Genomic DNA, 27,704 nt, shown 5'->3' on the forward strand with positions numbered 1-27,704 from the left:
GGAGAGGGGAGGGGAGGGTATCAGCAAGACAGAGTGGTTACCCCCTCCCTGGCCAGCCTTGGAACCCTACTCCCACCTGCACACCCCGAGCTCCAAGACTGCACATACCGAGGTGGCAGCTGAGCTGCTTCAACAGCTTGCCCCGGGGTAGTGCAGTCACACGCAGGCTGCCATCCCAATGGCCACCACTGAACACCAGCTTTCCGTCTGGGGCTGCTGCCAGGGCCTGCCCACTCACGCCACCGCCTGGCACCCAAGGGCCACTCAGCAGTCGCTGCATCCTGACCCAGTGAGGAGGACCACAGGTGAGGCCAGGCCACACAGGAGAACCCAGGCCCTCAGAAATCTTGGCCAGAGCCTGCAGCTGGCCCGCATTCTGTTTGGGTGGGGAGATGACTTGGGGTGCAGGGTATTTAGAGCCCACTCCTGCCCACAGCCCTCTGTCTTACTTGGGGTTGCCCACGGTAGGGTCTTTGCTGAAGCTGAAGTAATTGCTTATATTACGGTCATAGGGCAACCAGCTGTGGGTGCCCAGCAGCCCACTGGCACTCACAGTCACCTGCGGGCAAGAGGGGACAGAGGTGGGTTTGGGGCAGAGTCAGAAAGGGGTTAGAGCTGAGATGGGGCCCAGCCCAGCGCACTTACCAAAAGGTCTGCGGAGCCCTGGGTGATGAAGGAGTGGGGCTGCCGGTGGGGAACCAGGGCCAGCACTAGGGGCACGCCATCGCTGATGACCTGCAGGGCGCGGAGCAAGGCTAGCTGTGCCTGAGCAGCCAGCTAGGGCCCTCACTACACTACCTGCTCCCTGGAACACGGCTCAGTCCCTGGCCCTCAGCCCCCAGGGGTCATAGGCTAGGAATCATACAGACAGAGGTCCCTCAGAGAAATAGGCATCAGAGACCAGTGTGCCTTCAGGGCGTCTCAGAAAGTGAGTGAGAAACCAGATGGACAAGGAAGATCCTTCCAGGGTGTCAAGCTTGGTTTCAGCTGTGGTCATCCCAACCCATTACTCCACGGCTCTGAGCCTGCTAGCAGGAGGAGAGAAGAGCCTAAACACGTCAGACTTGGGGGCATTCTGGGATGCAGACAGGAAGGTGAGGTAGAGTATCTAAGGCCGGACTCCCTCCTTCTGGTCTCCCTAAGGATGGTCAGGTGAGTCAACACCTTTTCCTGACTCTTCCTCACAAAGAAGGCATCCCACCCGCACTCCCATCTCCTCTGATGTTTACCTCTTTTTCTAAGATGTCTTAGCATCAGTGACCTTGATTTAGGTTTTCCATCTGCCCCAAGAGGTTGGTAAGGACAGTGGGATTAAACGAATTTCACAAAGTAGCAAGTCGAGACCCTGCCTCCTCTCACCTCTGCGAAGAAGGCCTTGAGCTGGTCCAGGTGCTGGAAGATGCTAGGTGAGTTAGTGTCCAGACGTGCAAGGCGTTGGGCTGCTTCCTCAGCTGAAAGCCGAGCTGGATGTGGCTCCTGTGGACAAGTGGCCGATCAGCACTGTGGCGAGGGCATCCCTGACCACTGTCTTCCAAGCTGGCCTTACCTTCAGCAGCTGACAGGGAGTCTGCCCGAAGTTGCTGATAATGCCCTCCAGAGCCTTCCGTTCCCGCTCATCTGCCACTTGGTCCAGGTCCACAGCCCCTGAGCATCAGACAGAAAGGGCAGGGCAGTCAGGACTCCCTCTGTGCCCACCGCATTCACCCCTCCTCTGTGCCCCGGCTCCCACTTGAGTCCAGGACACTGCTCACCCTCATAGGTGCAGTAATAGAAGACATTGAGGGCCTCCTCTGCGGCTGGCCCCCGCTGCTTGTAGCCAAAGATGAGGTCGATCCACTCGTGCAGGTGGGCGGACACATATTCTGACTCCTGGGGGCAGGGAGGAGGCAGTCAGTCCAGGAATGGCTGACCCCCCCCCCCCACCAACCCTGCCTGCCCGCCTGTCTGCGTGTGCTCATCTCACCAGAGCCCGGCGGTGCTGCTGGATGAAGTCCTCAGGAGAGCTGGCCCACGGGGGCAGCACCACATCGCCTACCTTCTCGTTGGTCAGCTGCAGGCAGCCCAGGTCAAAGCCTGGCACAGAAGACTGGGTCAGCTGTCTCTCTGCACCATCTTCATCTGCTCCCTGGCCACCGCCCCCAACCAGAGCTCTCCATCCCCACACCTCCCGCCCCCACGCCAGCTCCTACCGTTCTGGTTCTCCAGGAAATCAGGGAAGTAGAAGAACTCTGGGATGAGCTCCTTCACGTCGGCTGGGCTCTCCAGGCGGGCCTGCCAGGCTGCTGCCACCGAGTGGAACTGCCGGTCAGAGCAGTCAAAGCTGGGGAGGGGCACGGGCCAAAATGAGGTGGAGAGAAGGGAGACAGCGGGGGAGAAGGTGTGGCCGCAGGAAAGCAGGGAGCCAGAGGGTCCAGGATGTCTGGAAGACCCGCCTCTTCCCTTCATCCACCCTGCCCTGCCCTGCACCATCTGCCTGCCCCTCCGCACCGGCCACTCTGCAGCTGGACGTGCAGGGAGGTGAAGGGTTCCACGCGGATAAGGTAGTGCATCACACCTGCTGCATTGGAATAGTGGGTGCCATAGTGGAATTTGTCAATGGTGCCCGCTGGGTCCTCGAAGCTCTCGTACCTAGAGCCACAGTTGGGGGAAGTCAGCAGAAGCCCTCCTCTTGTCCATCCCAACCTCACTCAGGCACTCACTTCTCTCTCACAAGCTGGGCATGCTTGGGATTCACCACACCGATGGGCTTGGACAGGTCCCGGAAGACGACTGGGTTGCTGAGGTCCAACGTTGGGGACACATAGTCCTGTAGGACCCAGGGGAACTGGCCACCCACCCGGGCAGGAGCTGCATGAGGATTCTGATGGCCACCTGCCCTGCCCTCACCCTCACCCTCAAGAAGATGGGCGGAGCCCACAGGTGGGGATGCACCACGTGGAGGGGCTGCAGGGGAGCAGGAGGGACTGTCTGGGACAGGATTCCCTTTGGGGAGAACAGAGGCCAGGCCTCAGACAGCACCCGCCCAGGACCTAGCTCAAGGCTCGGTCCACCATCAGTACCCACAGTTGGGTGAACCAGGGCTGGCAGGCCAGAGGAGTGGGGGAGGTGGCGAGCAGGCCCTCACCACAGGGTACTGAGACAAGTCATTGTAGGTCCGCCCCGCAATGGTGTTGAGTTGCATCAGGTACTCGAAGTTGGAGATCTCACGCTGTACCCATTTCTGGGGAGCAGGGGCAAGAGGTGAGCCAGCTGGGCTGCCAGCCCTCTTCCCAACCGCAGGGCCCTGACCTCACCCAATCCTCACACTCCAGGGCTCTCACCTGGGTAAGGCCTGAGGCGCGCAGCATCTCCTGTGGGGAGCGGCTGCTCAGGTAGCCTTGGGTAGGGGGTCGCAGGCGCAGGAGCCACGAGTACACCTGGTTCCGTACCTGGGTGTGGGGTGGAATAGGGCAGGGTTGGGGCCTGGGGGCCTGGCACGGAGATGAGGCCGTGGCCCCACCCATCTTGCAGGGGAAGTTGAGGAAGTAGTTGGCCTGATCAATGAAGAAGAGCTCAAGCGCCGAACGGCGCAGGTTGAAACGCCGCAGGTGGACCTCGCGGAGCTGGGCCAGTGGGCGCCGGAAGTCATGGCCGATGCCTGTGGGGACGGAGAGCAAGTGCAGGAGTCACTCGCCCCGGCCCCACAGTACCCCAGCCGTCCCTGCCGTCCCTCCGTCCCATTCCATCAGAACACACCCTCCTCGGTTTCCACACGCTCAGCGCTGCCATCGTAGAAATACACGTGCTGTGTGGTGACCTCCAGCAGCCCTGGGACCACAGCCACCACTGTGACCAGCTGGCACTCAGCTGACAGCACCAGCTTCTCGTGCTGCTCATCCAGTTCTGCGGCCTCCAACCTGGGGGCCAGCACCCACTTTAGGCACCAGACTCTGGGATCCCCTTTCTGACAAGCCCAAGGACCACACTCTCGGAGTGCCACCAAGTCATGAGGTACACAGCTCATGACTCCCAGAGGAGGACCTGCCCAGGGTCCAGACTGACCACAGTCCCCACCCCGAAACCTGGGCCTCTGAATGTCTTGCCAGGACACCAACCCCCGTCCCCAGCTTCCCTCACTCAGCCCCTGCCTGCTCCCATGGGCCCCCATCCTAGTCTGGTTTGTGTTTCTCAGTCCTGCTCTGGGGTGCCGAGCCATGAAAGAGCAACTATCCATCCTGTTATAGCTGTGCCCAATACTCCCACCTGATTTTGGACCATTCCTTTCAGCAGGAGGGGAAACAGACTCCGAAGTCAATCCCACCACCGGCCAGCACACACTGGAGCAGACCCGTTGCCCCCATCAATCAGCTCTTTCCCAGCCCCACTCACGCGGTCTCCAGCGCAGCCAGCTCATCCTCACCCAGCTGGTCTTCCTGCAGCTCCTCGGGTAGGCTGCTGACTTTGGCCTCTTTGGTCACTGCTAGAGGCAGGGAGGCCTCCTCTGTGGCTGTCAGGGGGGCCTCACCTGCAATGGGTCCAAGGGTGCTCAGCCAGAGAGAAACAAGACAGGGTGTACGAGGTTGGGTGGACCCAGCTCAGCACACCCTCTCACCCAGGTTGTCGCGGAGGGCACTGGCTTCCAGATGAGGGTTGAAGTGATGGTTGGGCACCAGCTTCAGACGCATGCGCGAGTATGTCTCGGCACTGGAGAGCTTCCACCGGGGGGTGGGCGGGTCCCTACAGATATGTCCCCAGTGATGGTCACGGGCAGGCGGGCAGAAGGCTGTAGATCTCTGGGTTCCTGCCAGGTTTCACCCCCAAAGGCACCCTCCCAGCTCCTCCCTCCCAAGCCCCACCCCGCCCGGACTCCACCCCGAACCCCGCCCACCTCAGGGCCCAGGCCCCACAGGGGCTAGAGAGCTGACGCCACAGCGCCCCCCAGTGCAGCAAGGCGGTCGAGTGCTGCGCTGCCTGCTGCTTCAGGGCCGCTGTGTACCGCAGCCCCTCCAAGCGCGCCCGCCGCTGTGCAGGTTCCAGCACCAGCTCCTGAGGAGTGCGGGGGTGGGTAGGGTGGAGAAACGGGTGAGTCCCGCTGGCTGCTTCATGTGCTGTCCCTGTTTCTCCACTCTGTCCCATCAGCCGTCCTCTGGGCCCACGTGTGGAGCAGCTCCCCGCCCCCCGCCTCGGGTCGCACACCTGGAAGGCCCGACGACCGCGTGCCCGCTCCCGCTGGCGCCGCTGCCCACTGCTCATGAGCATGTCGTAGCAGGCATTCCAGAAGCCTGACATGAGGTCGTGGCTCTTAGCGTAGGTGTCCATTTCGAACTGCGACATGGTGGGCTGCACCTGGAGGACGGGACAGGGACAGGAGGCCGGTGCTCGGTGTGGGTCCCCAGCTCCCACTTCTCTGCCCATGCCCCCAACTCCAGGCACCTGCTTGTCGATGAAGTGACGCCATTCGGGGGTGGCACAAAAGGCCTGGAAGTCCTCGAAGAAGGTGGGGCTGCCGTTGGTGGGAGGCAGGGAAGGCAGCCCCCACTGCAGCCCCAGTGGCCTGTAGGCACGGTTCAGCAGTGTGCGCACCAGCGGTACCAGCCATGAGCAGCGCTCTGCAGCAGCGCCTGAAGCTGGGGGCTCCCCGTCCCCGGTGGGGGTCTCTGAGGGTGGGGTGTTCAGCGCCCGCGCCAGCACCGCCTCCAGCTTGGAGAGCACATAGCAAGCCTCCTCCCGGCGCATGGGCACTGCCGTCTGCAGCAGTGCGTGCAGCTTCACATAGGCCTGGGCGTGCAGCTGTGGACCGAAGGGGTGGAGGTGTCACCAGCTACTCCCGGAGTTCCCTACACCCACCACACACCCTCCCCTCACACCCACCCTGTGCTCACCTGTGGGTCCTCCAGCAGAATATAGCCAAGCACGAGGCGCAGGCCGATCTGTGCCATCTCTCGGAGATCTGCTGTGCCATTGGCCAGGTGCAGCCAGGCCCCCAGGTGATCAAGCAGGCTGCACACACCTTCAAAGAGCTGCCACACACCATATATTCCAGGCGGCCATCACCAGAGGAGGCCAAAAGCCCATGGGGCAAGAGCAAGGTAAGGTTTGGGCTGGAGGCCAGGAATGGTTTGTACGTACAGATAAACCTACGCTCACAGATACCGGAGCTGATGCACCCATGATGGCACACGTGTACTCATCCACCTCCCAGACCAGATGCCCTCAGGTGCACGAGAACGTTGAGCACGTGCCCCTCTGAGCTGTCATACCTTCTCACTCCACAGCTCCTGGTTACCGTGGCCCTCAGCACACAGGAAGTCCTGCAGCAGGCGCAGCAGCCAGAGCGCCTGCTGGGTGAGGCTGGCTGGGACCCCAAGGGGGGCCTCTTTGATGTCGGTCAGGGCTGACTCCAGCATCATCTCCAGGAGGCTGCGGGGGGGCGAGGAACTCAGGTGTCTACCTGACCGCCTTCTTGGCCCCAGGTTTCCCCGAGGCTCTTCCCCCTCCTGAGTCACCCCCTCACCTGCGCTTGATGCAGTCTGGTGGGCGCACAAGCGTGGCCGAGGCCCCCAGCTGGGTGAGCACGGAGAAGACCTGGCCGCGCTCCCGCCAGGCAGCCTCGTCACTGCCATCCACTCCCCGCCAAGTCACCGAGAACAGCACGTTGGTGAGCAGGTTACAAAGCTCCTCCTCACAGGATTGCTGCGGACACAGTGGGTGTGTGGGGTGCAGGCTGGGGAGGGAGGCAATCACTGCCCCACTACCATCCCTGTTCAGCACGTCCGCCCACCCACTAGTAGGGACAGCAGGAAGCCGATCCTTTGGCCAACAGCTGAGCCAGTCTGGTGCTAAAGGCCTAAACAGATGGTGTGGGCCTCAGCCACTGCCCGAGTTCCAGGGAGGATCCTGGGATTCCAGGACTCCTAAGAGGAGAGGCAGTTCACACGGTTACCTCACAGTCCTCACAGGCCTCAAGGACTGTCCTAGAATTCTCTGGAAGGATGCCATAGAATAAGCAGACGCCCATCCCCAGATCCAGAAGCACAAAGCAGGACCCTTAGAGCAATGCTGCCCATGAGCCCTGTAAAGTTCCTGCCTCACAGGCTCTCCAGGGCCTTCTGAAGCCTAGTTAGTGCCCCCAACTCTGTCTCAGCATGACTTGCCCTGTTCCAGAACACCTCCCACCCCCCAGGGAACACACTGCAGATAAAAGCTACGAGGCGGCAGCGCCAGACCCGAATGGCAGTTGTAGCCCTGATGTCAAATAGGGCAACACCTTTGGAAAAGCTACGCTGCCTGCCCTGTGTCCCAGAGGTGCCCTCCCTTGGTGCCGTACAGTGGTAGAGGGTGGGCCCGCCTCACCTGAGGGTTGCTTGTATTAGAGGCGTCATCCCCACTGATGGTGGGCTCTGGCAGGCTGCCATCCTCCAGCACATTGGAGAGACTGGAGCTGTGGCGGCCCTGGGCAATAGGGAAGGACCGGGGCCCATCCAGCGGGGAAGGTGTGCCAGGCTGGCTGGCTGGAGTGAGAGTCCCACTGCCACCGCCACCGCCACCACCAGCAGTATTGCCTGAACTCACACTGGCCCGTTCCAGGCCCAGCTCAAAGGGTGCGGAGAATGGGGAAAGAGCCTGGTAAAAGGCGTCAGGGTCAGGGCAGGGGACCTCTTCGGGCAGGAAGACGTCCGAAGGCTCAGGTGACTCAGTGGGCGGCTTGTGTAAGGCTGGCTCCGGGGAGGTGGGTGGCTCGGGGGTAAAGGGCAGGGGACTGCCAGCTGTGACGGCTTCCAGGACAAACAGCCGGGTCAGCACATCCTGCCAGCCGGCCTGTCGGGCCAGCAGCCGCACTACGTCTGGCTGTCCGTAGATGAGGTGGAAGAGCTGCCAGGCCAGGGCACAGCAAATGAGGGACTCATCCGACAGCCTGCCTCAGCCCCTCCTCCTGGGGCCTTTGCATGGGAGGCCTCCAGAGACCCCTCGTCACAGGCAAAGTCTGCAGGGTAGAAGCCGCCCCCCAACCCCCAACAAAGTTTTCACTTCCCACTCACCTGACGACAGATGTCTAGGCGGATGCTGAGGTCAGCCTGGAGGGACAGCTGCACCACAGCCAATAGATCTGAGAGGTTCAGGCAATCTGGGAAAACGGCCAGAAAAGGCCTGAGGGATTGACCCCAGAGAGGGACTGTGCTCCTCTGCTGGCTCAGCCTTGGTCTCTTGGTACCAACGCCTTCCCTATTCCCACCTGCCCTGGTTCCTGGATCCACATCACCCCTCTACTTGGCCTGCCTCTTGGCCCCAGCCAGGTTGTACCTGCCCCCAGGAACAGCTTGAAGAGGCCCTGGCAGAGCTGGGGGGAAACGGCCCCCTCCGGCAGGCAGGCAACGAGACCCTGGAGGCCACACTCTCGCAGCCGGAGCCGCTGGCGGCTGCGCTCAGGTAAGCGCTCATTCTGCTGCAGTCTGCGCAGGATCTGTGTAGGGGTCGTAGGGGGTAGGGGTCGTCATCGTGGGGAAAGAATTACTGTAGGAGGGTGAGTCACCACGCAGGTGTGTGGATCCAAGAGAGGCCTGCAAAGGCAGCTTCACCCACCAGCCTAAGGCCTTCTGCACCTCTCTGGACTCAGGCGGGGGCCCCCGTGAATTAGGATGCCAGGGTCAGGAGTGAGCTGAGTGTACCTTGCAGACTCGGTCGGGCAGCGAGGGCGCGGGCCTTGGCCGCGCCAGCAGTGCCAGTAGCACCTCGAGGTTCCCTGGCTCCAGCAGGAAGACAGCCAAAGGCTCCTGCGCCGGGGAGCCCTGCAGCAGTGCCAGCAGCAGGTCCAGCGCGCCCAGCACCTGGGGTACAAAGTCTCACGCTGAGCCGACCACCCCCCAACCCTGAACGTGGTCCACACTCCACCCCTCCCCCTAGTCTCACCCTCGCCAACCCCCAGCTTACGTGGCCATCGTCACCCGCGGCCGCCAGAAAGTTCAGCACCACCTGCAGGTCATCAGCGGAAGAGCTCCGCACCAGAAACTCCCGCGCCAGGCCCAGGAGTGAAGTCTGCACTGTGCGCAGGTCATCGGCCGCTAGGGGGCGCTCCCGCTGTAGGCTGGGCAGGTCCCAGCAGAAACATGCACCCAGGGCCAGAACACAGGGGCATGGAGGGGAGAACAGGGCAAGTGGGCAGGTGAGCTGGGGGACTGAACAGACCTGCCCCCAACGCCAGAAGCTGCAGTGTCAGCACCCCACCCCATCTGCCCCCACCAGCCTCACCTGTAGTGAGCGCGCAGAGCGTCGAGGATGAACTGGACCCCGTACTTCTTCCGCAGCTTCTGTCTATGCTCACGGACTATGCTAGACACATACTGGATGTGGCCTACGTGGGAATCGGCAGAGGGCTCAGGCTACCTGGCTGAGCCGGGTCCCTTCCATCCTCCAAGACAGGGGCCATGGCCCCGCCAGACCTCCCTGCCCACCTCCACCCCCCACCAGGAGAGGGTCATGGTCCCCTCAGATGCCTCAGGGCAGATATGTCCCCTCAGATCACCCACAGGGCTATAGCTTCTCAGAACCTCCACCAACATCCTGCCTGGCGGCATCCCCTCACCCAAGTCCCCACACCTACCCAGGCGCACAGCGAAGTCGCTAAGGGTCCAGAGGTGAAAGTTGAAGAGCAAATGCTGGTAGAGCAGGTACAGGAGGGGCCCACCACCCTCGGCTGCCACCTGCTCCATCAGAAGCTGGGCAGACATGAGCACATTCATGTCCATGGCCCAGCTGGGGACCTGGGGGAGGACAGAGGAGCTGGGGTGAGGTATCAGGCCCTGCCCGCCCCCTCTCAGGCCTCCCAGTTTCCACCCTGCCCTGCACAGGCAGACGGACACAAGCATCCTGCCTGCTCAAAACGCTTCAGTGGCTCCCTACCGTCTCTGAAGTGCAAGCTCCCAGCCTGCTGTGCAGGTGCCCTGCTGTGCTGCTACTTCCCCCAGACCCTCTTTAGCCAAACCCTGCCCAGCCTCTCAAGGCCCTCCTCAAATGCCATCTCTCCCAGGAGGCCCTCCCTGACCGATGGCATCAGGCTCCCCTTCTCGGTCCCTCCAATCAGTCCCCTTAGTCAGACAGGGCAGTCCCCTCCCCGCCTGCCCCAGCAGGCCCCACCTTGCGCAGGAGGGCCCCAATGATGGCAGGCCCCTGGCACTGCACCAGGCTCTCCTGGTTCACAGCATGGCCCTGTAGGAAGTTCCGCAGCATCAGCAGAAAGGCAGCCACTGCATTCCTCTCCATTCGCTCCTCTACCGCCACCAGGAAGGGAACAGATGAACGTCAAAGGCCTGCCGGTGGCCACAGAGACCTCAAGCAGCCCAGCCCCACAACCATGCCAAGATCTCCTCCCCCCAGTTCAGGCACCAGGGACACTTACCTGAGGACTTGCCCAGTGGGAGAAGCAGTCCCTGGGTGGCGTTGTGGCCAGAGGTCAGTTCGGGCCCCACCAGGTCATGTGTTTCTGCTGGACCTGCCTCGGCTTCTTGGGGCTGTGCAGCCACTCGTTCCAGCAGGGGCAGCAGGGCACCCATGCCTCCCACGCAATTCACCACATCCTGTGGGTGGGGGCCACCGTGAGAGGGCAGCACCCAGCCATCTCCTGCCCCACTCTATCCCAGCAGACCCTCCAGCCTGGAAATCTAGGTCTCCTCAAGACCTCCCAGGGCGCAGTGCCACTCCCCAGCCCACCCTGTACACATGTGCCCATGCTCATGCTTCCTGCACACACTGCTCACGTGAGCACACACCTTCACGTCCCAGGTCTCCACCCTGTGGCCTGTCAGGCGGCCATCCAGCCCGTGACCAGGGGACAGGTCCAGGCAGATGTTGTTCTTACAGGCCTGGGGACAGGGGGTGAGCAGGCAGCAAGGCTCAGTGGAGGAGGTGGCAGGAGACAGAGGTGGGAGGCAGGGGGAGTGGGATTAAGCCAACTGCCCCCCCCCAATACCTGAGGTGAGTAATGGAGGAGCAGCTTGGTGCCAAGTTCATGCAGTTCACCCTCAGGCTTGAAGGGTGCTGTCTCATTGGGCCCTGGGGGGTGGGCAGGGGGGCTTCAGACCTGGCTGGGCTTCTGGCCAAACCCCACCCACAGCCTGCCTCTTCTCTGCCTGATCAGAGGACAGACCCCCCCCAGGGACACCTTCCCCCCGCCAGACGCCTCGTTTCTGGCCTGGGCACTTGTTGAGACCCAACCAGTTGGGTCCTGGGGCAAAGCGGTAGGGGCTGGGGCAGGGCACGGGGACGGCGCTGCATACCCAGGGTGCACAGGACCCGCAGGGCTGCCGCCTGCAGGGCTTCATGGAAGATGGCCACAGCCCCCAGCTCGCCCTCCAGGGATGTGGGGCTGCCCCACCGAGTGTCCTGTGTGCCTGCGAGGGTGGAGCTGATGCTGCCCTCCTGCAAGGGGGCCACCAGCCCGGACCCCCAGCCAAGCCCTGTGGTGGTCGGGACTGACTTGGAGCGGGTGAGGGAGGGGTGAGCGTGAGCCAGGGCAGCGGGGACAGGTGGCGCAGGCAGGCCCGTGGTGGTGGTCGTTGTGCGGTGCCCAGCAGAGCCGATACAGCAGGAGGAGAAAGGCTGTGGGGCCAGGGTTGGGGGAGTGGTCAGGTCACAGCAGAGCCTGGGGTTCCACCTGCATCCAGTTCCTCGGTGACCCCCAAGGCTGCACAGGCCCCAGAGGCTGAGGCCTGTGGGGTGGGGGAGGGGGAACACAGGGCTCCAGGCCCCACCCTGTCCAAGTGCCCCCAGCTGCCCAAGCCTCCCCAAACCCTGCCTGGCACACCTCACTAAGGGAGGGGCAGCGAAGGGGTGCCGTCTTCACCAGATAGCCGTCTTTGTAGACATGCACCAGGTTCTGGCTGAAGGGTCGGCGCCCTGGCACATGGACAATGGCCACACAGTGCTAGAACAGAAGCCACAACATCAGGTCACAGGTTGGGACGTGGTGTCCCCTCCACCTCCCTGGGCCACATGAGGACAGAGGCTCACCCAGGCAGAGTCGGCAAAGGACACTTCAGGCAAGCTCATGGTCAAGTACTCCTTCCGGGTGCACACGGCCACCACCAGGGTCCCAGCCGCCGTGAAGAAGGCTTCAAACCCTGAGCCGCTGCTGGTGAAGAAGCTGGGGGCAGGCCAAGCCAGTTATGCCCGCTGGTCCTCCTGCTCACCCTGGCACCGCACCCTGGTCCCTAGCAGTCACCCACCTGTACAGTTGCTTTCGCTGGAGCAGCCGGGTGGGGGCCGGGGCAGGTGTTACAGCCGTGGGGTGCAGACACAGCCAGGCATGGAAGGTGAAGCCAGGTCCTGGCCATCGCTGCACAGTGGGTACCATGATACCCGCCATGCTGGGCGTGAGGTCAAAGTAGCACAGGGCTCGTGCCGGGCCCCGGTGCCGGGCCATGCCTGAGAGCGCGCGGATGATGGCACCTGCGTGTCGGGCATCCCCGGCCTCAGCTCCACCCGGCCCTGAGTCCAGACCTGGTGGGGGACGAAGCAAGCGACGCAGCTCCAAGGGCCTTAGTGACACGTGGCCCAATGCTTGCAGCAGCGCCAGCAGCTGCTCCTGGCAGCGAGCCCCCAGGGCTACGCCCTTGCTGAGTGTCTCCAACAGGCAGCCCACCAGACCGGCCTGGACACACGTGGCACGGCTGGCAGGGCAGCTGTCACAGAGCCACCAGAGGCGCTGTGCTAGGAAGAGCCGCAGTTCAGCTGTGGGCAGTGCTGGAAGCCACCGCATTAGCACCAGCACCGGCTGCTCATTGCGGATTGGTGGTGGCGGACACGTGCTGTGGTTGCCCTCCACAGCCTGTGGGAGGAGAGAATGATAGTTCCCGGGCAACTGGCATGGAACAGGCCACCCTACCAACAGTGGGACTTCCTGTCTCAGTTTACTTGCCTACAGCATGGGAACACAACGTGTGCTACCCCATCCAGCTCACAGGTTGTGTTTGAGGCTCAGGAAAGCCAGAGGTGCTCAGACAACCACCGTTACCAACAACAACCCTTGGCTTTCGGTCTGGGTTGGCCTAAACCCCAACTGCCTATTCCTAGGATCATCCTGGGGCTTGCTAACATGCAGCAGCTTCTGGGCCCCATGCAGCTCAGAATCCTCACCCCAGTGACCCTGACACACAGGGTCAGGCCCCAGGTCACACATAGTCAACATGGTCCCCTAAGGTGGAGAGCTCACCTTCTGTGGTAGCCCTGACTCAGTCCTGGCTGCCCTTGGGACCCTGCCCCCAAGCCCTTGCCCTCACCATGTTGAGCAGCTCTTGCAACAGTCGATGGGTGGGGGGACCGTGACTCTGCAGAACCTCTTGCAGGTGAGGGTAGCCGATGCGCTCCTTAAACACCTCCTGTGCAGGGATGCGTGGGAAAGGAGTGAGTGTGTATGTGGGCCCCAGGGCGCACTCACACCCTACGAGAACCCTGGCGGAGGCATCACCTTTCAGGGCCCCCTTGCCTGGCTCTGCCTCTGGGTCACAGTGCTAGCAGGGGAATAGGTCTACCTCGGAAGGCTGCAGATGGTGGTCAGCCACAAGCATCCTTCCGCCCTCCAGCTCTGAGCCAGGATAGCCAGCTCCCAGGACTAATGACCATGCTCGCCCAGGGGGCTGAGCCGTACCCCAGAGGGCAGGATGGTCACCTCCCCAGCTCACCTGCTCTGACAGCCATCAGCCAGGCCTGTTCTCGAGACAGCTGGTCGATTTAACTCCCATCCCGCACCCCTACTACAGCAGGACCGCAGCATCCTCACCTTGGCGGAGGGGGAGCCGCTCATGATGCAGGTCAACACTCTGACTACGTGGACTGCAATGGCGTCTGTGTCCTGGTCCAGTACCTTGGGGTGGGGAGGGGCAGTCAGGAGAGGCAGGTGCCAGGACATCGCAGCTGGCAGCACCCTGCAGTAAAAGGGGTACAGGGACAGGAGCAGATGCCCCAAGGCAAGCAGCTGAGCTGGCTTGGGGCCCTGGGAGTGTGGCAACCCTGTCTGGGCCATACAGTGCTAGAACAGAAGCCACCAGGCCCTCTACCCTTGCCCAAACTGCCGCGACCCTCACCCTGACCTTGGGGCCCTCTCTGAGCAGCTGGGCAAGGCCCACTCTGACAGAGTAGCCAGGGAAGAAACCAAGGCTGGGAAGGGCCTCACTGGGATACTGGGACAGATCACCAGTGAACCCTTCGGCCGCAGCCCTCTGCCCTCCACTGTGCAGTGGGTTTATGGGCCCCGGTCTCCACCCATCCCCACCCAAGCTAAACACACGTGCAGGCAGGCTGGCAAGTGCCCCATCACCCATAATGATTGACAGGGGGTTGGGGAATTTAGGGACAATCAATCACAGGATGTTAGAACCAGAAGAACCTTCGAAACCTTTAAGTCCGACCCTGCCCCTTTCCCCTAGATCCAGGTGGGGATACTGAGGCTCACCCTTGCTGAACCCAACAGCCAGAGGCATGCTACTCCTTCACCCTGCCCTACTGAGGGGCTGAGAAGTCAGAAGGGCTTGGAGAGTTTGTCAGCAGGTGCCAGGCTGTATTTTGGCTCCATGGGGCCCTTGATCCCAGCTCTGCCTGACTCCCCAAGGGACCTCAGGCAATCTTTTCCCTCCCCCAGGCCTCAGTTTCCTCATCTGTAAAAAGCAGGGGTCTCACTGGCCTTGCCTACTTTGTAGATGAATGGACATGCAGGTTCTCAGAAAACAGCCTAGTGCAATAGTCACACAGGGCTGCTTCATGAGGACAAAGCCAGGGCAGGGCTCTGAAGGTGGGGGCACAGGTGTTGAGCCACCAGAGAGAGGGTGCCCCATGCAGAGCCCCTGAAACCCCGCAGCCTCCTACAGCCCCCATGCAAGATGAGGCAGGGAGCACGTCATGAGGGCATGAGGGGATAGGGAACTCCCAGTGACCTGCTTAGGGCAGGTGCAAGGATCCAAGCAAAGAAGTGGCCCCATGTGGGGGACCTCCTTCTCTGTGAGTGACCACAGCCAAATCCCTGAGTATCTGGCCTCTTGTTTCCCCTTCTGTGCAATGGGGGTGGGGTGGTTGAGTATCGAAGGTTCCTTCCAGGTTGGCATAGCCAAACCCCAGCTCCCAAGACTAATATAAGTCAGGGAACAGATCACAACTGTGCCATTTCCTAGGACTGGGATTTGAAAGGTAGGTGAGACAGCATGGGGGACCCAGCCCCATCACTAGGCTATACCAGGACTGGCATGTATCTGCTCGTTCCCCCTGCATAGTGCAGAAAGGCTCAAAGAGGGAACCCTGGGGGGTGGGTGCCCAGGGACGTGGGTGCCTGAGTTGGTCAGCCCCAGGGTGGTACCTTCTGGACATCGGGCTCGGTCAGTAACCAGGTAGCCAGGTCACTGTCCCCCTCAGGGGGCGCCCGGGCCTGCAGGTACAGCTGTTGCGGGGGAGGCACAAGGTGGAGGAGGCAGAGGAGAGAGAAGATGGAGGAAGGGTGGGATTAGAGCAGAACCTGGGGCAGTTGCCAGGGCTCCGCCCCATAGGGAAGGATGCGCCCTGAGCCCCAGGCCGAGCGCCCCACCAGGCACTAGGGAAGAGTAGGGGAGCTGAGCCACCCATACCCTGCCCGGAGCGACGGAGCCGGGGGCAGATAAGTGGGCAGGGGTAGGCACTGCATCCGAAACAGCTGAGCCTTCCTCCTGCCCCTACGTTTGGGGTTGGGGAAAAGGGAAACAAGGGGCCAGGGCAGCTCCCATCCTTCTATAACACACTCTTCACGTGGGGTCCAGAGCCATCCTGAGCCCCAGGCCCTCCCACTGAAGTGCAAGCCATCCCACCAGCCCAAGTTTGCTCATCAGCAGCTCGGCATCCACACGCGGTGCCCCCAGCCTCTGGGGTCCAGGCCCCCCACCCCAGCCTGGGCCCCGCCCACCTTGCTGTTCTGGATGAGGCGAATAAGGTGTTCAAAGCAATTGTTGCTGAGGAAGGTGGCCTGCAGCACTGGCCGGTCCTCACATGCCAGCATCATGGGGATGGCGTCTGTGGAGAGGTCAAGGGTCAGCCCTGCCCAAGCCGGTCTCAGCAGAGCCTCTGGTCAGCCTTAAACCTTCTTCCCATGCTGCCCAGGCCAGCCTTTCCATCATCACCTGGGCCTTCCCCTGCTAGTGCCACCTCCCCAAGAGCCCAAGAGACTATACCCACCGAGCATGCTGACCCGTAGGGTGATGAGGGCCTCTTCGGGGTCCAGGCTTGGCCCGGCCGGCCAGTCGGCATTAAGGATACGGAAGTAGCCCTCAAGCAGGGCTCGGAGTTCTGGTCCCCGGGGGTGTGTGTGGCTGGCGTGCAGGACATGTACCACACCCACCAGTGCCTCCAGTGCCAGCGGCACTAGGCGGGGGTCCTGGGCTGGCCTGTGGCCCCGGCCCTGCACCACATCCAGCAGGCCCTGAACAGTGCCAGCGCTCACAGCCTTCTGCCCGTTCTCCTGCAGGTGCGGGCAGAGACGGGCAATGGGCAAAGGGCTCACCCAGCAGAGAGACCCTGAGACAGCCACCCTCGGGCCCCCAGGCTCCTCCCAGCCTACCTTCCCTCCTGCAAGGACAGCACCAAAGAGATGGATGAGACGCAGCAGGAGCACAGGAGGCAAGTGATCTGCATCCTGCAGGCTCTCTGATGGGGGTGGGGAGCAAGACGGTGTCACAAAGCTTGCAGGGCTGTGGGTCCAGGGGACCACACAAGAGGTGGGTGCCCTGGGGTGGGAGTGGGGGGCTGGGTCAAGGAACAGGGCTGGGAGGCCCAATCTGAGGGAGAAGACCGGGTTCTGTGCAGGGAGTCTAAAATGTCATGACTCTATGCTAGGAGGTCTGAGGAGGACACAGCCCTTCGTTGGGGAGCTTGTAGGGGGCATGGCCCTGCCCTGAGAGCCTAGCCAGCTCCCTGGAAACTTAAGCCCCAAAATGAGGACCCCAGGGTGAGCACCCCCCATGCACTTCCCCATGGCAACCCAGGGTTTAGTTTCTTAGATACAAGTCTCCTGGTCCCTCTGCCCTGTGATGGTTGGAGCATCCCGTGACCGGCTCTGGGGACCCTGCCGTACGTATCATACAGATGCTCCGCACACCATCCCCCTACACCCGCACTGGGGACTTCTAGGGGCTTTCACAGCGTCATATCTGGGAGGCCCACCTGGCCCTGCTCCAGTAAAGCTGGACAGGATGCCAGGACACGAACCGAAACCCAGAGAGCAGAAAGGACCAGCCCTGGGTCACATGAGTGTGTGGGCGTTGGAGGGGGGGAATGCAGAGCTGCCTTGATACCAGTGGGATGGGGTGGGGGGCCTCCCGGGGGACAGGGCTTTCAAGGTGAGGCCTGATAATGCAGTTGGCCAGGAAAGGGAAAGGAAACAGTATGGGCAAAGACCAAAGGTGGGATAACTAGTTGGATACTAGGAATGAGAGGACAGGACCATGGCTGGAGAGCGGAGAGCAAGCGGGGCTGGAAAGGAAGGCTGTGGAGATGATTGGATTCTGAGGGCGTCAGGTCCCCACTGAGGAATTTACAGTAGGGGAAACAAAATCCAGTGTGTTTTAAGAAGAGTACTCAGGCTGTGGGAGAACAGAGGCAGGGAGCTTCCCAGGGGCATCTCCCCTCTTGGAGCTGTTGCGCCCGTTCCAAACCCAGGCCCGCAGCTCCCTGGTGCATCCCAGAAACACTGAGATATTTACTAGGCCACCACCTTCCCAAACCTGGCCTGTCCCTGTCCAGACAGCATCCTGCCAGGAGCCCATCTGAAATCCTGGCCAGTGTCTTCCAATGAGAGGAGAGAGGACACTCAGGAGCAAAAGGTACCCAGGGAGAATAGGTGGCCAGAGATGTTCTGGGGGGTCAGCTTCCCCGGGAGTATGGGAACAGGAAGGGGAGACACCTAATGTAGACACTGTCTTGTGGAAGAGAGGAGACTGGGTGGAGCTACAGGGACAAAGAGATTGGACCAGGGAGTTTTAAGATGGTCCAGATCAGAGTGGGGTACAAGCAATGGGGGGGTCCCAAGAGACAGGAGAGACGGGGGAAGGGAAATCGACTCCCCGGCAAAAAGAAATGACTCATTTTGTGCAGACATGCCCTTCCTCTCCTCTCTGCCCCTGAACTCCTACTTGCCTTTGGAAGCCCACTCAAATTCCCATGGTTCTCCCAGCCCTGAGTACAGCCACAAGTGGGTCCTATCCTGCATATGCAATGGGGAACCAAAGGAGGGGGCTCATGTTTGGGGGCGGGGCCAGGCGGGCCGGGGGTGGGGTCTGACCTCGGAAGAAGGTGCTGAATCCACAGGGCAAAGCCGCAGGAGGGAACTTGTACTTGCTCTTCTCCTTCGAGCTGATGACTTCCCTGGCAGGTGGGGACAGGGTGGGTAGGGACCGAGGTGAGGCCAGTACTTCACTCCTCCTGCGTCATCCTCCCCTCAGCAGCCTGCACACCGGCCCCGCCCACCTCTGCACCTTGGCCAGTGTGGCCACCCCCATCCTGTCCCGGGTCTCCTCTGGGTCCTCCGCCTGCGGGCCGCCTCTCACCCGCTGTGCTGGCGCCGCCAGGTCTGGTAGGGGTCGAAGAGGCCCTCACAGAGGAGCAGGGCATGCAGGGCTACGTTTTCCAGCTGGGACCCATGGCCCTCCTCCAGTGGTGGGGGTCCTTTCAGCTGTAGGCATGCGGAGAGGGTGAAGGGGGGTTAGCTGGGCTGTGGCTACCACCTGCCAACCCCCAGGGTAGAGGCCACCTCACCTTGGCCACCAAGCGGGTCAGCAATGCCAGCACCCGGGGCACCAGCACCTGGCCCCAGCCTGCCTCTACATTCTCCGGGTTCCTGGGAAGTGAATGATGGGACAGGTCCCGGTGACAAGCCAGCCCTCACCCCAGCCCACAATTGCACATTTTCTCACCGTGGAGAAGACAACAGGGACCCACCTGCAGAGGATGACGAAGAGCTTGAGCAGCAGCAGGGCTTGCTCCAGGTCCCCCTCGTCCAGCTGCTCGGCCAGCACGTGCAGCGCATCCCGAGGTAGCAGCGGCACCTCCGCACCTGCTTCCTCCGGCCTGCAGGGAGCGGGGTCACTAGGTGCCGAGCATCCCTCAGCCTCCCGCCCTCCATGTAGCTCCAGCCTCACCTGCGTGGCTCCAGAGAGGATAGTGAGATGCTCTTCTCGAAGGTACTCACAAAGGCCTTCAGCCACTGCTGCAGATAGCCCAGGTCCTTCTGCAGGCAAAGGAGTTCAGGGGAACAGTGGTGGGGGCAGAAGGGGCACAGTGGACAGGGGAGGGACAAGGGGATGTGGACAGAGGTGGAAAGTGAACGGGGGTGCACAGAGATTGGAGGCGGAGCAGTGGGGGGGGAGAAAGGGAGGGATGGGTGGGGGAGGAGGACAGGAAGTGGAAGGTCAGCATCAGAGGACTGCCTTACATACTGACCGCTCTCTCAGGGCCCCCATCTGCTTTTCTCAGCCTCCCAGTCTCCTCTCTCACTTCCTGAACCCTTGGGGACCCAGGCAAGCCTGACACAGGCAGGGGAGGGACTTAAGTGTATACATTCCTAGGGCATGGTTGTGGCCCACAGGGGTGCTGGGGCTAAAGGTCTCCCACTCACCAGCCTCCCTGAACCCAAAGCTATGGGATGGGCTCTCACCTGCCACCTTCTCCCAACTCAGCATCCACCACCTCCAGGAAACCTTCCTTGACTGTATAGCCCAGGCTGTATGTGCACTATCGGCCAGGCACACCCACGCACACACACATCCCCCACCTGTACACGCAAAATGCCCTGCCTCACCCTGGGAACCTCCGCCCACACCCTGGCTGGTTACCTGGACCCCAGGCCCCAGAGCTGGTTCCATGGGTAAGAGGGACAGCGGGCTGAGCCCGAGTTTGGGCGCCACCAGCCAGGGAAACTTTGGTGTGAACGGGAAATGTCCCCTCTCACCCTGGCCCCCGGGGCAGGAAGCGCAAAGTCACGGTGGGGGAAGGGGGCCGCTTCCTCCCGGCAGACCGCAGGGATGTGGGAGGGCCTGGGGCACCCAGGGCCCAGCAAGAGAAGCTGTGAAGGACCCAGCCTAGCACCGGGGGTGGGGCCTGCAGCACAGAGGGGCGGGGGTCACATTGCCCTGGGTGGAGCTTGTGGACAGAAACTAGTTCTACAGGCATGACGTCCAGGAGAACTCCAGGATAGGAGCCAGGGCAAGCCTATCCAGGGACAGGTTGTGGTCCCTGCTACTATAGTGCCCTTCATTCAAGGCACCCACAGCTCCCTGCCTGGGTCTAAGGCCTCAGGCCCAGGCAATGATGTTGAAGGACTCATCCATACCTCTGCCCCACCCTCCTCCCGCGTTCAGGCTCCCCATCTGGCCCTGCTGGTCTCTTTGCTCCAGGGACACAGGTAAGCCCTGGACTAGCCCTAATCTGTTCTAACCTCTAAGCCCCTCCCAAGGCATGGAGTGGGTGGTGGCCTGGATCTGAGCTCCTCCTTCCATCCCTCCCCCTTCCCTCCTTCCACACTAGCCCCATCTGGAGCACCCACCCTAACCAGCAGGGCCCAGAAGGCAACTTTCTTTCCCAGGGGCAGGGGGGAAGGACAGGGACTATACTGAACATGTAGGGGCAAGGGACACATCACAGACAACACCCTGAGACTGCTCTCCAGGTGCCACGGACCTCAAATCAAGGACCTCCAGAACTACCTTTGCATGGACGGCTAATTTTTTGCCACTTGTGGGCCCCAGACCACAGGGCCAGGGCTGAACGGGCCCCAGGGAAGGGGCCTGACCCCAGCAGACTGGGCCAGGCCCCAAAAAAACCTAGACAGAGCAGCCCTCCACCCTGTGGTTGGACACCTTCCTTGTACATTTTGTCACAAAGCCAAGGCCCAGGAAATTCAGAGAGGGGCTGGGGCCACCAAGGTGCAGGCCCACACCACTGTGACTTTTTGCCTGTCAGTTACCTTTGGTGACCTCTCCACCCTCTGCCGCTGGCAGCCTCCCTGCTCACCTACCTCTGTCTACACCTCTCCTCTCCACAAACCAGCAAGGACACCAACATGCCCAACCCTGAAAACACCAGAGCAGGCCAGGGCTCTTAGACCATTTCTTTTGAACACTTCCCACTGCAAATGGGAAAACAGTGGGCCCCAGAGGGGATGCCTCGTCCATTAGCACAGTTGCAGCTCAACCTTTGTTCTAGGCCAGGATCACTCATGGTGGCTAGAGCCAGTCAGCCCAAGCTGACCACATGACCCACGACCCTGCCTCAGTGACTCCACACATCCCTCCCTACCTTCAAAATTGTCCCAACACCATCCTCCCTTCTTCTAGCCCCAAACCACCCCCGGTCAAGCCACAGTCTCTCCCACCCAAAACCTGAGTCCTTCTTGCCCACTGCAGCTCTGCTGAGCACCTGTAAGCCCACACTTGACCATGTCCTCCCTCCCTGACCCAAAGATAAAAGGCTTAATTGCTAAGCCAGGCATTCTGGGTCCCTAGTCCAACCAGGGACTGCTTCTCCAGCCTCTCTGCCCTTCCACATCCGTGATTCACATTCTCCTGTGTAGGCCTCTGATCTCCCATGCCCCACTGCCATCTGTGACTTGGGCTTTTGGTACTTAAGCAGGAAACTCCCACCCTCCTCATGGCCATCACCTGGATCGGCCCTCCCAGACCTGACGGGCCCCTCAAACTCTGCACACCCCTGCTTTCTGTCCCTAGAACCACACCCTCAGCCTGTCCAGTCCTGCAAACTTCCAGCAGGTCCAGGCTGGGCTGGGTTCAGGTCTGAGGCAATCAAGGCAGCAGTCTTTGTGGGTTCTGGAGGGGCCAGAGGGGACTCTAAAGCACAGTAGTAGGCAGGGGTAGGGGTAACTGCCGGTCTTTACTCTGGGGATCTCACCCCTTCTCCCCGGGAATCCTCGGCCTGGCTCTGACCTGGGCCCCATGGCTTGAGGCTGCAGTGCTGGGGGGTGAGGGAGTCCCTGCAGGCACCGGGGCTGGGAGGCAGGGCAGAGCAGGGGCCTTGAGCGTGGAGGCAGGGCTGCATGCCAAAGGCTCCAGAGCCGGCAAGAGGTGGCTGTGCTGCTCAGGGTGCCCACACTCCTCTCAAAGCTCTGCCTCGCTGGCTCCTCCTTCCTTTTACAGCTCTGAACAGGAAAGTCGGTGGGCCAGCCCAGTCCCCACCCCAACCTGACTGGGCAAGGGTCCCAACCCTGCCCCTCCCATGAAGGCAGGTCAGGAGCAGTCACACTCCTCCCAGGGCCTTGCAGCAGGGGAGAAAGCTGTGGGTATGGGGGTCTCAGAGTCACCCCTGTAGGGACCCCAGTCTATGCCCAACCAGCCCTGAGGACACTCAGTGCAGGAGGAGGGGAGCTCCCACAGGTTGCTTAGGTCCTGGGTGAGCATGGAACTGCCACTTCCTCAGAACTCTGAGGTAACCCGGGAGGGCTGAGGTCAGGCAGCTGAGGAGTGGATGGGTGGGTGGGGCTGTCTTTCAGAGGGACAGGGACCACTGAGCTCCTGACACCGTGCTGCCTGAGACCTGCGTGCCTTACCCCGAGCCTGACATAAGGCCTGGCTTGCCCTGTGTCTCAGGGACCAGATCTTGCCCCAAATCCCCCATCCCCAAAGTTCCTTAAACAGTACCCAGCGCCCCCAGGACCCATCAATTACCACTACTGTCTGAGCAGCCAGTCAGCTACCCTACCACAGGCCCAGGGCACGTCCACAGCCTCCCCCAGACATCCGAAGCCCCCCACTGGTGGTGCCCACCTCATCTCCAGCCTCACATGCCATATTCACTGGCTGGCCCACTGGATATTACTCACTGTCCCCACTGCCACAAGTCTGCATGTGCTTTGCTCTCCATGTTTCCTCTGCTTAAATGTATCCCCATCAGAGCCAGCACCTTCCCCAAGATGCAGCCCTGTCTGGTACTTCAGAGGCCAGGGGTGCCAAATTGAATGTGGTTGAGGGCATGGGTTCTGGAGTCCAGACCTGATTCTTACACTTGGTAGCTTACTAAATATTAATCTCTCAAAAGGGAACTCTCCTACACTGTTGGTGGGAATGTAAATTGGTACGCCCACTATGGAGAAGAGTATGGAGGTTCCTTAAAAAACTAAAAATAGAGCTACCGTGTGGTCCAGCAATCCCATTCCTGGACATATATCCGGAGAAAACCATACTTTGAAAAGATACATGCACCCCAATGTTCATGTATCATGAACAGCACGGTTTACAATAGCCAAGACATGGAAGCAACCTAAATGTCCATCAACAGATGAATGCATAAAGATGTGGTACATATACACAGTGGAATATTACTCAGCCATAAAAAGAATGAAATAATGCCATTTGCAGCAACATGGATGGACCTAGAGATGATCATACTAAGTCACAGAACAACAAATGTCATATGTTATCACTTATATGTGGAATCTAAAAAATGATACAAATGAACTTATTTACAAAACAGAAACAGACTCACAGATTTAGAAAACAAACTTATGGTTACCAAAGGGGAAAGGTGGGGGGGAGGGATAAATTAGGACATTGGGATTAACATATACACGTTACTATATGTAAAACAGATAATCAACAAGGACCTACTGTATAGCACAGGGAATTCTACTCAATACTCTGTAATAATCTATATGAGAAAAGAATCTGAAAAAGAATAGATATATGTATAACTAAATCACTGCTGTACAACTGGAACTAACACAAATTGTAAATCAACTACATTCTGATATAAAATAAAAATGAAAAAAACAAAACAAACGATTAATCTCTGTTTCAGCTGCCTCTTTAAAACCATCTCTTTGCTTAACAGGTAAAGGCTCTCCAACCACACCCACCAGCATGTGGTAAGGTGAGTGAGAGCTCCACTCCCAAATTCAGGGGCTCTGCCTTCCCAAGCCCTTGGCATTCCAGGGCAACACTCATCTTCTCCCCACCCACCTCCATGAGTGACAGATGAGTGGCAGACCTTGGTTCACTGGCAGAGCCCAGGTCCCATGGGCCACTCCCCAGCTGGCTGTCCCAGGCAGGTGGAATGGGAGGATCTTCATGGACCCTAGGTTAGCGCTAGAAGCAGGGTAGGGAGAGAAGACTGAAGCTCCATAGTGGTGACTCTTCCCAGTCAGAGCTGCCTAGGTGGTAGTGAGCACCCCATCTCCTGGAACAGGCAAGCAGAAATGGGATAGGGTGGGGTGGGGCCTGACCAGGATGACCTCCTTCATGTGTGGGGGGTCTCCCCACTCAGCATGAGGGGGATGGCAACGTCAAGCTGAAGGTGGCTTTTGGCTACACCAGGACGACTGGAGGTCAGACTTGGAGGGCCTCGGGCCAAGGAACGAAGCAGGAAGATGGGGACTTTGCCAGGGGCAAGGACAACTGAGGCTAGTGGTCCAAGTGCCTACGTGGCTGGGCCAGTCTCTCCCCCTTACCTGGGGAGGGGGTCTTGAAAGGCATGGACCTTCTGGTCTCCATAACACCCCTCAGGGTTTAACCTTCCCCTTGTCCTATCACTTTGGAAAACAGGAATTTCCTTTCAGGGTCCCCATAGTAACCAACCTGCTTCCACGGTGACCCCACACTTCCACATCAGCTCCCCCAGTTGCCATAAAAACTCCAGGGATTACCAGCCCCTCCCACAACCCTGGACTCTGTGCTACTCTCCCCATCACCTCAGTCGCTCTGTCTTCAGTTGCCTCAGTAATAAAGGCAGGTAGGAGGAAACCCTGGTTGCCCCTTTAAGGTACGGAAGAGGGTTGGGGGGGGGTGGTCAAGCACCAAGGAGGTCCTTTTTCCCATTTCAAGATGGTAAACTGAGGCAAAGGAAGAAATATGACCCAGCTGAGGTCTCGGAGGGAGCAGGGGGCCTGACTAGGTTTCCATGAGGCAGTAGAGCTCAGCAGTCAGGGGTGAGGGACCAGGGAGGGGCGGGCAGAGCGACGTCAGCTCGGGCTCTGACCTGACCTTCCTAGAACCCTGAGTCCTCAGTGGCATAAGCAGAGAGCTCAGCCTACGCTCCCCACCAGAACCCTGAATGTTTGTCCTGTCCTGACTTTTGGGACCCTAAGTACCCCTCAGCTTTCATGCTCCCCAATGCTCCCTTGCACTAGAGGGCTATAGAGCAGCACTACTGCTCCAGCCTGAAAGAGGGCCACGCATCTGCATATTTTGCATAACCTTTACATGCCACCCAACTGCTAGCCTACTGGGTGCTGCTCCAGTCCCCTTATCCTCTCCCCCACTTCCTAAGCCCTCACTGGGGAAGCCCTGCCGGGTTGAGTCCTCTGGATGTGCCCCCACCCGCCCAACGAACTTGCCGCTCACAGTTCCCACTGCCCTGTGCTTGCTCCTCCTGCTCCTGTGCGCTCAGCCCCTCCAGGCCCAAACTCAGTCCTCTGGTAAGACATCCCTGATCAGTCACCCGGACATTCAGCTAATACCCAAGGAGCACCTACTAAATGTGAGGCGTGGGGAAACCGGAGAGTGGCAAGCGCAATGAAGGTTCAAGTGGGGAGACGCCTGGGCTGAGGTCCAGCTTGGGCTGCGGGAACAGGCGGGGAAGGCCTCCTCAGACAGGAGGGAGAAGGCTCCAGGCAGAGGAAACGGCCTGTGCCGTCCCAGGGTGCAGGCCCACCTGAGTCTTCCCGCGCACAGGACTAGACCTTTCCTGGGTAAAGGAACACAGAATGGAGGCTGGGCCAGAGCTCTGCCAGACTCTGCCCCAAACCTGTCCAACGACCTTGGTACGACCCTGCCTTGGTCTCCCCACTAAGGCTCTGAGGGGCTCAGACTGAGTGATATCCAGGGGGCACTCTGGCCCTCCGTCCTCCTTCAGTAGCCACCCACAGCCCCCTCGCCCACTCGTGGCCCCAAGAGGTAGGGGTGAGCAGGCCTGAACCTGGGGTCTGTGAGGGGAAAGGAAGGGCAGAAACAGGGGTGCTCCCAGGGCAGGCCTAGACCCACAACTGGGGAAACAGGTTTGCCAGCTGATGTCAGCTCTCACTGTTGAAGGGAGGGGCGAAAGTATTGGGGGAGCCTACTGGCTGGGTAGCTGGCCATTTCAGGGGTCTCTTAATACCCTTTCTGTTCGACCCCTTACCTTATCTTCCCCTCTCCCCCAAGCACACACACAATAGGTCCCTGGCAGGGCTCAAAGTAGCACAGCCACCACTCCCTAGGAGCTCAGTACAGAGGGTGGAGACCATGTTCCGGGAGCAGAAGCAGGACCAAGCCGGCAGGAAGGCAGTGCTGGGAGGCTGGCTGAAGCTTCCTCTCCCCAGGAAACCTGGCCCCTCCCGGCTCCTGGGTTCACACTCATATCCTGGATTTGTTTGCCTGGCCCCAGGCCGTACCCTGCCTGCCCAGGCTTCTAAGGCTACAACCAGCTAGCCTGTGCCCCACACCTGCCCTGTGAGGTGAGGAGCTGGAGGGGGAGAAGGGACTCAGCACAGATGAATGCTAAACACCTGTGAGGGACTGACCACTTGCAGAGCTCAGCTAGAAGGGGCAGCAGGAGGTAACCACGTCGGAGGTACAATCCTGGGAAACTGCCAAGATACCCTTCCCCAGCAGCATGCCACCCAGCCTGAAGACCCACCATTAACAACCCTGTCTCGTCACCTCGTTCAAGCCCCCCGTCGCCTGATCACAGGTGAAGAAACTGAAGACCAAGAACCTGCCCACAACCACGGAGGCAATCAGAAGCTTGATTAACATCCCTCAGACTCATCACCTTGTTCAAGCCCCCCTTTGCCCTGTCACAGCTGAAGAAACTGAAAACCAAGAACCTGCCCATGACCACGGGGGCAATCAGAAGCATGAGGGCCAAGGGCAGGTTTCCTCCCAAATCTTTTGCTCCTTCACAAGGACCAACCTTTGGAGATGGAGACAGAGAAGCTGGGGTGAGGGGATCCAATGGGGCAGGGAAACAGGAAACTTCTCTGCCCTGGACCAGCCATACTGGCTATCCCTCTGCACAGTCCAGGCCACCGGAGGCCAGGACTGTGCCAAATTTACAGATATGGAAGCAGAGGCTCAGGGGTGTAAAGAGCGTGCCCTGGGTCACACCAAAGACACACTCTACTCCATGCACTGCCTCTTGCCGGGTGCCTGGACTTCTCACCACCTAAGCGGGCTCAAGAAGCTATGGCCCTTATGGCCTGGACTCCTGATCCCTGGGGCCCAAGTCCTGGCCTGCAGTCCTGGGAGACAGTTGGCTAGCCTCTTCAGAGGGCCGGCTGATTTGAGCATGAACTTCCCCCTAGTGACGAGATCAGGGGCACACAATAGTGCATTGTGCCCAAGGCACACCTGAGCCAGGAGTATGATGCCAGGCAGGTGCAGGGAGGAAGGCTGGTGCTGGGTGAAGGGGAGGGGGGCCTTACCCTGGGTTCTCTCCTTGCTGTGAATACAGAAGGAAAGTGGGGGCCTATGTGTGCGAGACACAGTTTGGGGTACACCTGGGTCAGAGTTGCTTCTTTCACCTTCTGAGGCCACTTGAGGTAGTCTCTGAGGAAGGACGGGGAGCTCAGGAGAAAATGGCCTCCCCCCATCCCTTTCAAACATCCCTCCCACCTCACCCGCATTCCCCATTTTCACCCCCAGCATCCAAGGCGAATCTTTTCTTTGGGCTGGACCCCCCCTCTCCCGTAATGCACACCCTGGCCCCCGGGGGTTGGGGTGGGGCCACCTGGGGTCAAGGAG

General features: G+C 60.3%; 1 protein-coding gene across 4 annotated transcripts in view; it reads right to left on the reverse strand.

Annotated features, from left to right (window-relative positions):
- The window catches only part of NBEAL2 (neurobeachin like 2), a 30,809-nt gene that overhangs the window by 1,977 nt on the left and 1,128 nt on the right, over positions 1-27,704 (reverse strand). Inside the window, exons 1-48 of one of the 4 annotated variants that reach the window (XM_082639642.1) lie at positions 19,812-19,845; positions 19,119-19,207; positions 18,919-19,047; positions 18,736-18,817; positions 18,528-18,652; positions 18,263-18,345; positions 16,544-16,629; positions 16,162-16,444; positions 15,893-15,999; positions 15,317-15,397; positions 13,751-13,834; positions 13,251-13,349; positions 12,198-12,799; positions 11,983-12,115; positions 11,777-11,896; positions 11,250-11,571; positions 10,943-11,025; positions 10,743-10,835; positions 10,373-10,550; positions 10,111-10,244; positions 9,578-9,737; positions 9,226-9,328; positions 8,908-9,061; positions 8,646-8,804; positions 8,281-8,440; positions 8,019-8,104; positions 7,333-7,851; positions 6,494-6,672; positions 6,240-6,399; positions 5,862-5,999; positions 5,413-5,769; positions 5,176-5,325; positions 4,868-5,025; positions 4,592-4,716; positions 4,369-4,504; positions 3,736-3,896; positions 3,321-3,637; positions 3,125-3,220; positions 2,700-2,824; positions 2,488-2,628; positions 2,190-2,320; positions 1,964-2,073; positions 1,752-1,869; positions 1,547-1,644; positions 1,360-1,476; positions 646-735; positions 450-559; positions 109-281 (exon numbers count right to left, since the gene is read on the reverse strand). In XM_082639642.1, the coding sequence (XP_082495768.1) occupies positions 109-281; positions 450-559; positions 646-735; positions 1,360-1,476; positions 1,547-1,644; positions 1,752-1,869; positions 1,964-2,073; positions 2,190-2,320; positions 2,488-2,628; positions 2,700-2,824; positions 3,125-3,220; positions 3,321-3,637; positions 3,736-3,896; positions 4,369-4,504; positions 4,592-4,716; positions 4,868-5,025; positions 5,176-5,325; positions 5,413-5,769; positions 5,862-5,999; positions 6,240-6,399; positions 6,494-6,672; positions 7,333-7,851; positions 8,019-8,104; positions 8,281-8,440; positions 8,646-8,804; positions 8,908-9,061; positions 9,226-9,328; positions 9,578-9,737; positions 10,111-10,244; positions 10,373-10,550; positions 10,743-10,835; positions 10,943-11,025; positions 11,250-11,571; positions 11,777-11,896; positions 11,983-12,115; positions 12,198-12,799; positions 13,251-13,349; positions 13,751-13,834; positions 15,317-15,397; positions 15,893-15,999; positions 16,162-16,444; positions 16,544-16,629; positions 18,263-18,345; positions 18,528-18,652; positions 18,736-18,817; positions 18,919-19,047; positions 19,119-19,207; positions 19,812-19,841 (7,474 nt within the window). In that variant the 5' untranslated portion in view covers positions 19,842-19,845. Of the gene's footprint in view, positions 1-108; positions 282-449; positions 560-645; positions 736-1,359; positions 1,477-1,546; positions 1,645-1,751; positions 1,870-1,963; positions 2,074-2,189; positions 2,321-2,487; positions 2,629-2,699; positions 2,825-3,124; positions 3,221-3,320; positions 3,638-3,735; positions 3,897-4,368; positions 4,505-4,591; positions 4,717-4,867; positions 5,026-5,175; positions 5,326-5,412; positions 5,770-5,861; positions 6,000-6,239; positions 6,400-6,493; positions 6,673-7,332; positions 7,852-8,018; positions 8,105-8,280; positions 8,441-8,645; positions 8,805-8,907; positions 9,062-9,225; positions 9,329-9,577; positions 9,738-10,110; positions 10,245-10,372; positions 10,551-10,742; positions 10,836-10,942; positions 11,026-11,249; positions 11,572-11,776; positions 11,897-11,982; positions 12,116-12,197; positions 12,800-13,250; positions 13,350-13,750; positions 13,835-15,316; positions 15,398-15,892; positions 16,000-16,161; positions 16,445-16,543; positions 16,630-18,262; positions 18,346-18,527; positions 18,653-18,735; positions 18,818-18,918; positions 19,048-19,118; positions 19,208-19,811; positions 19,846-27,704 lie in introns of those variants that run through there. The other 3 variants (XM_082639641.1, XM_082639644.1, XM_082639643.1) reach the window with 3 other exon arrangements.

The sequence above is a fragment of the Mesoplodon mirus genome (genome assembly GCF_964341445.2).
Source record: "Mesoplodon mirus genome assembly, chromosome: 12".
NCBI classification, from domain to species: domain Eukaryota; kingdom Metazoa; phylum Chordata; class Mammalia; order Artiodactyla; family Ziphiidae; genus Mesoplodon; species Mesoplodon mirus.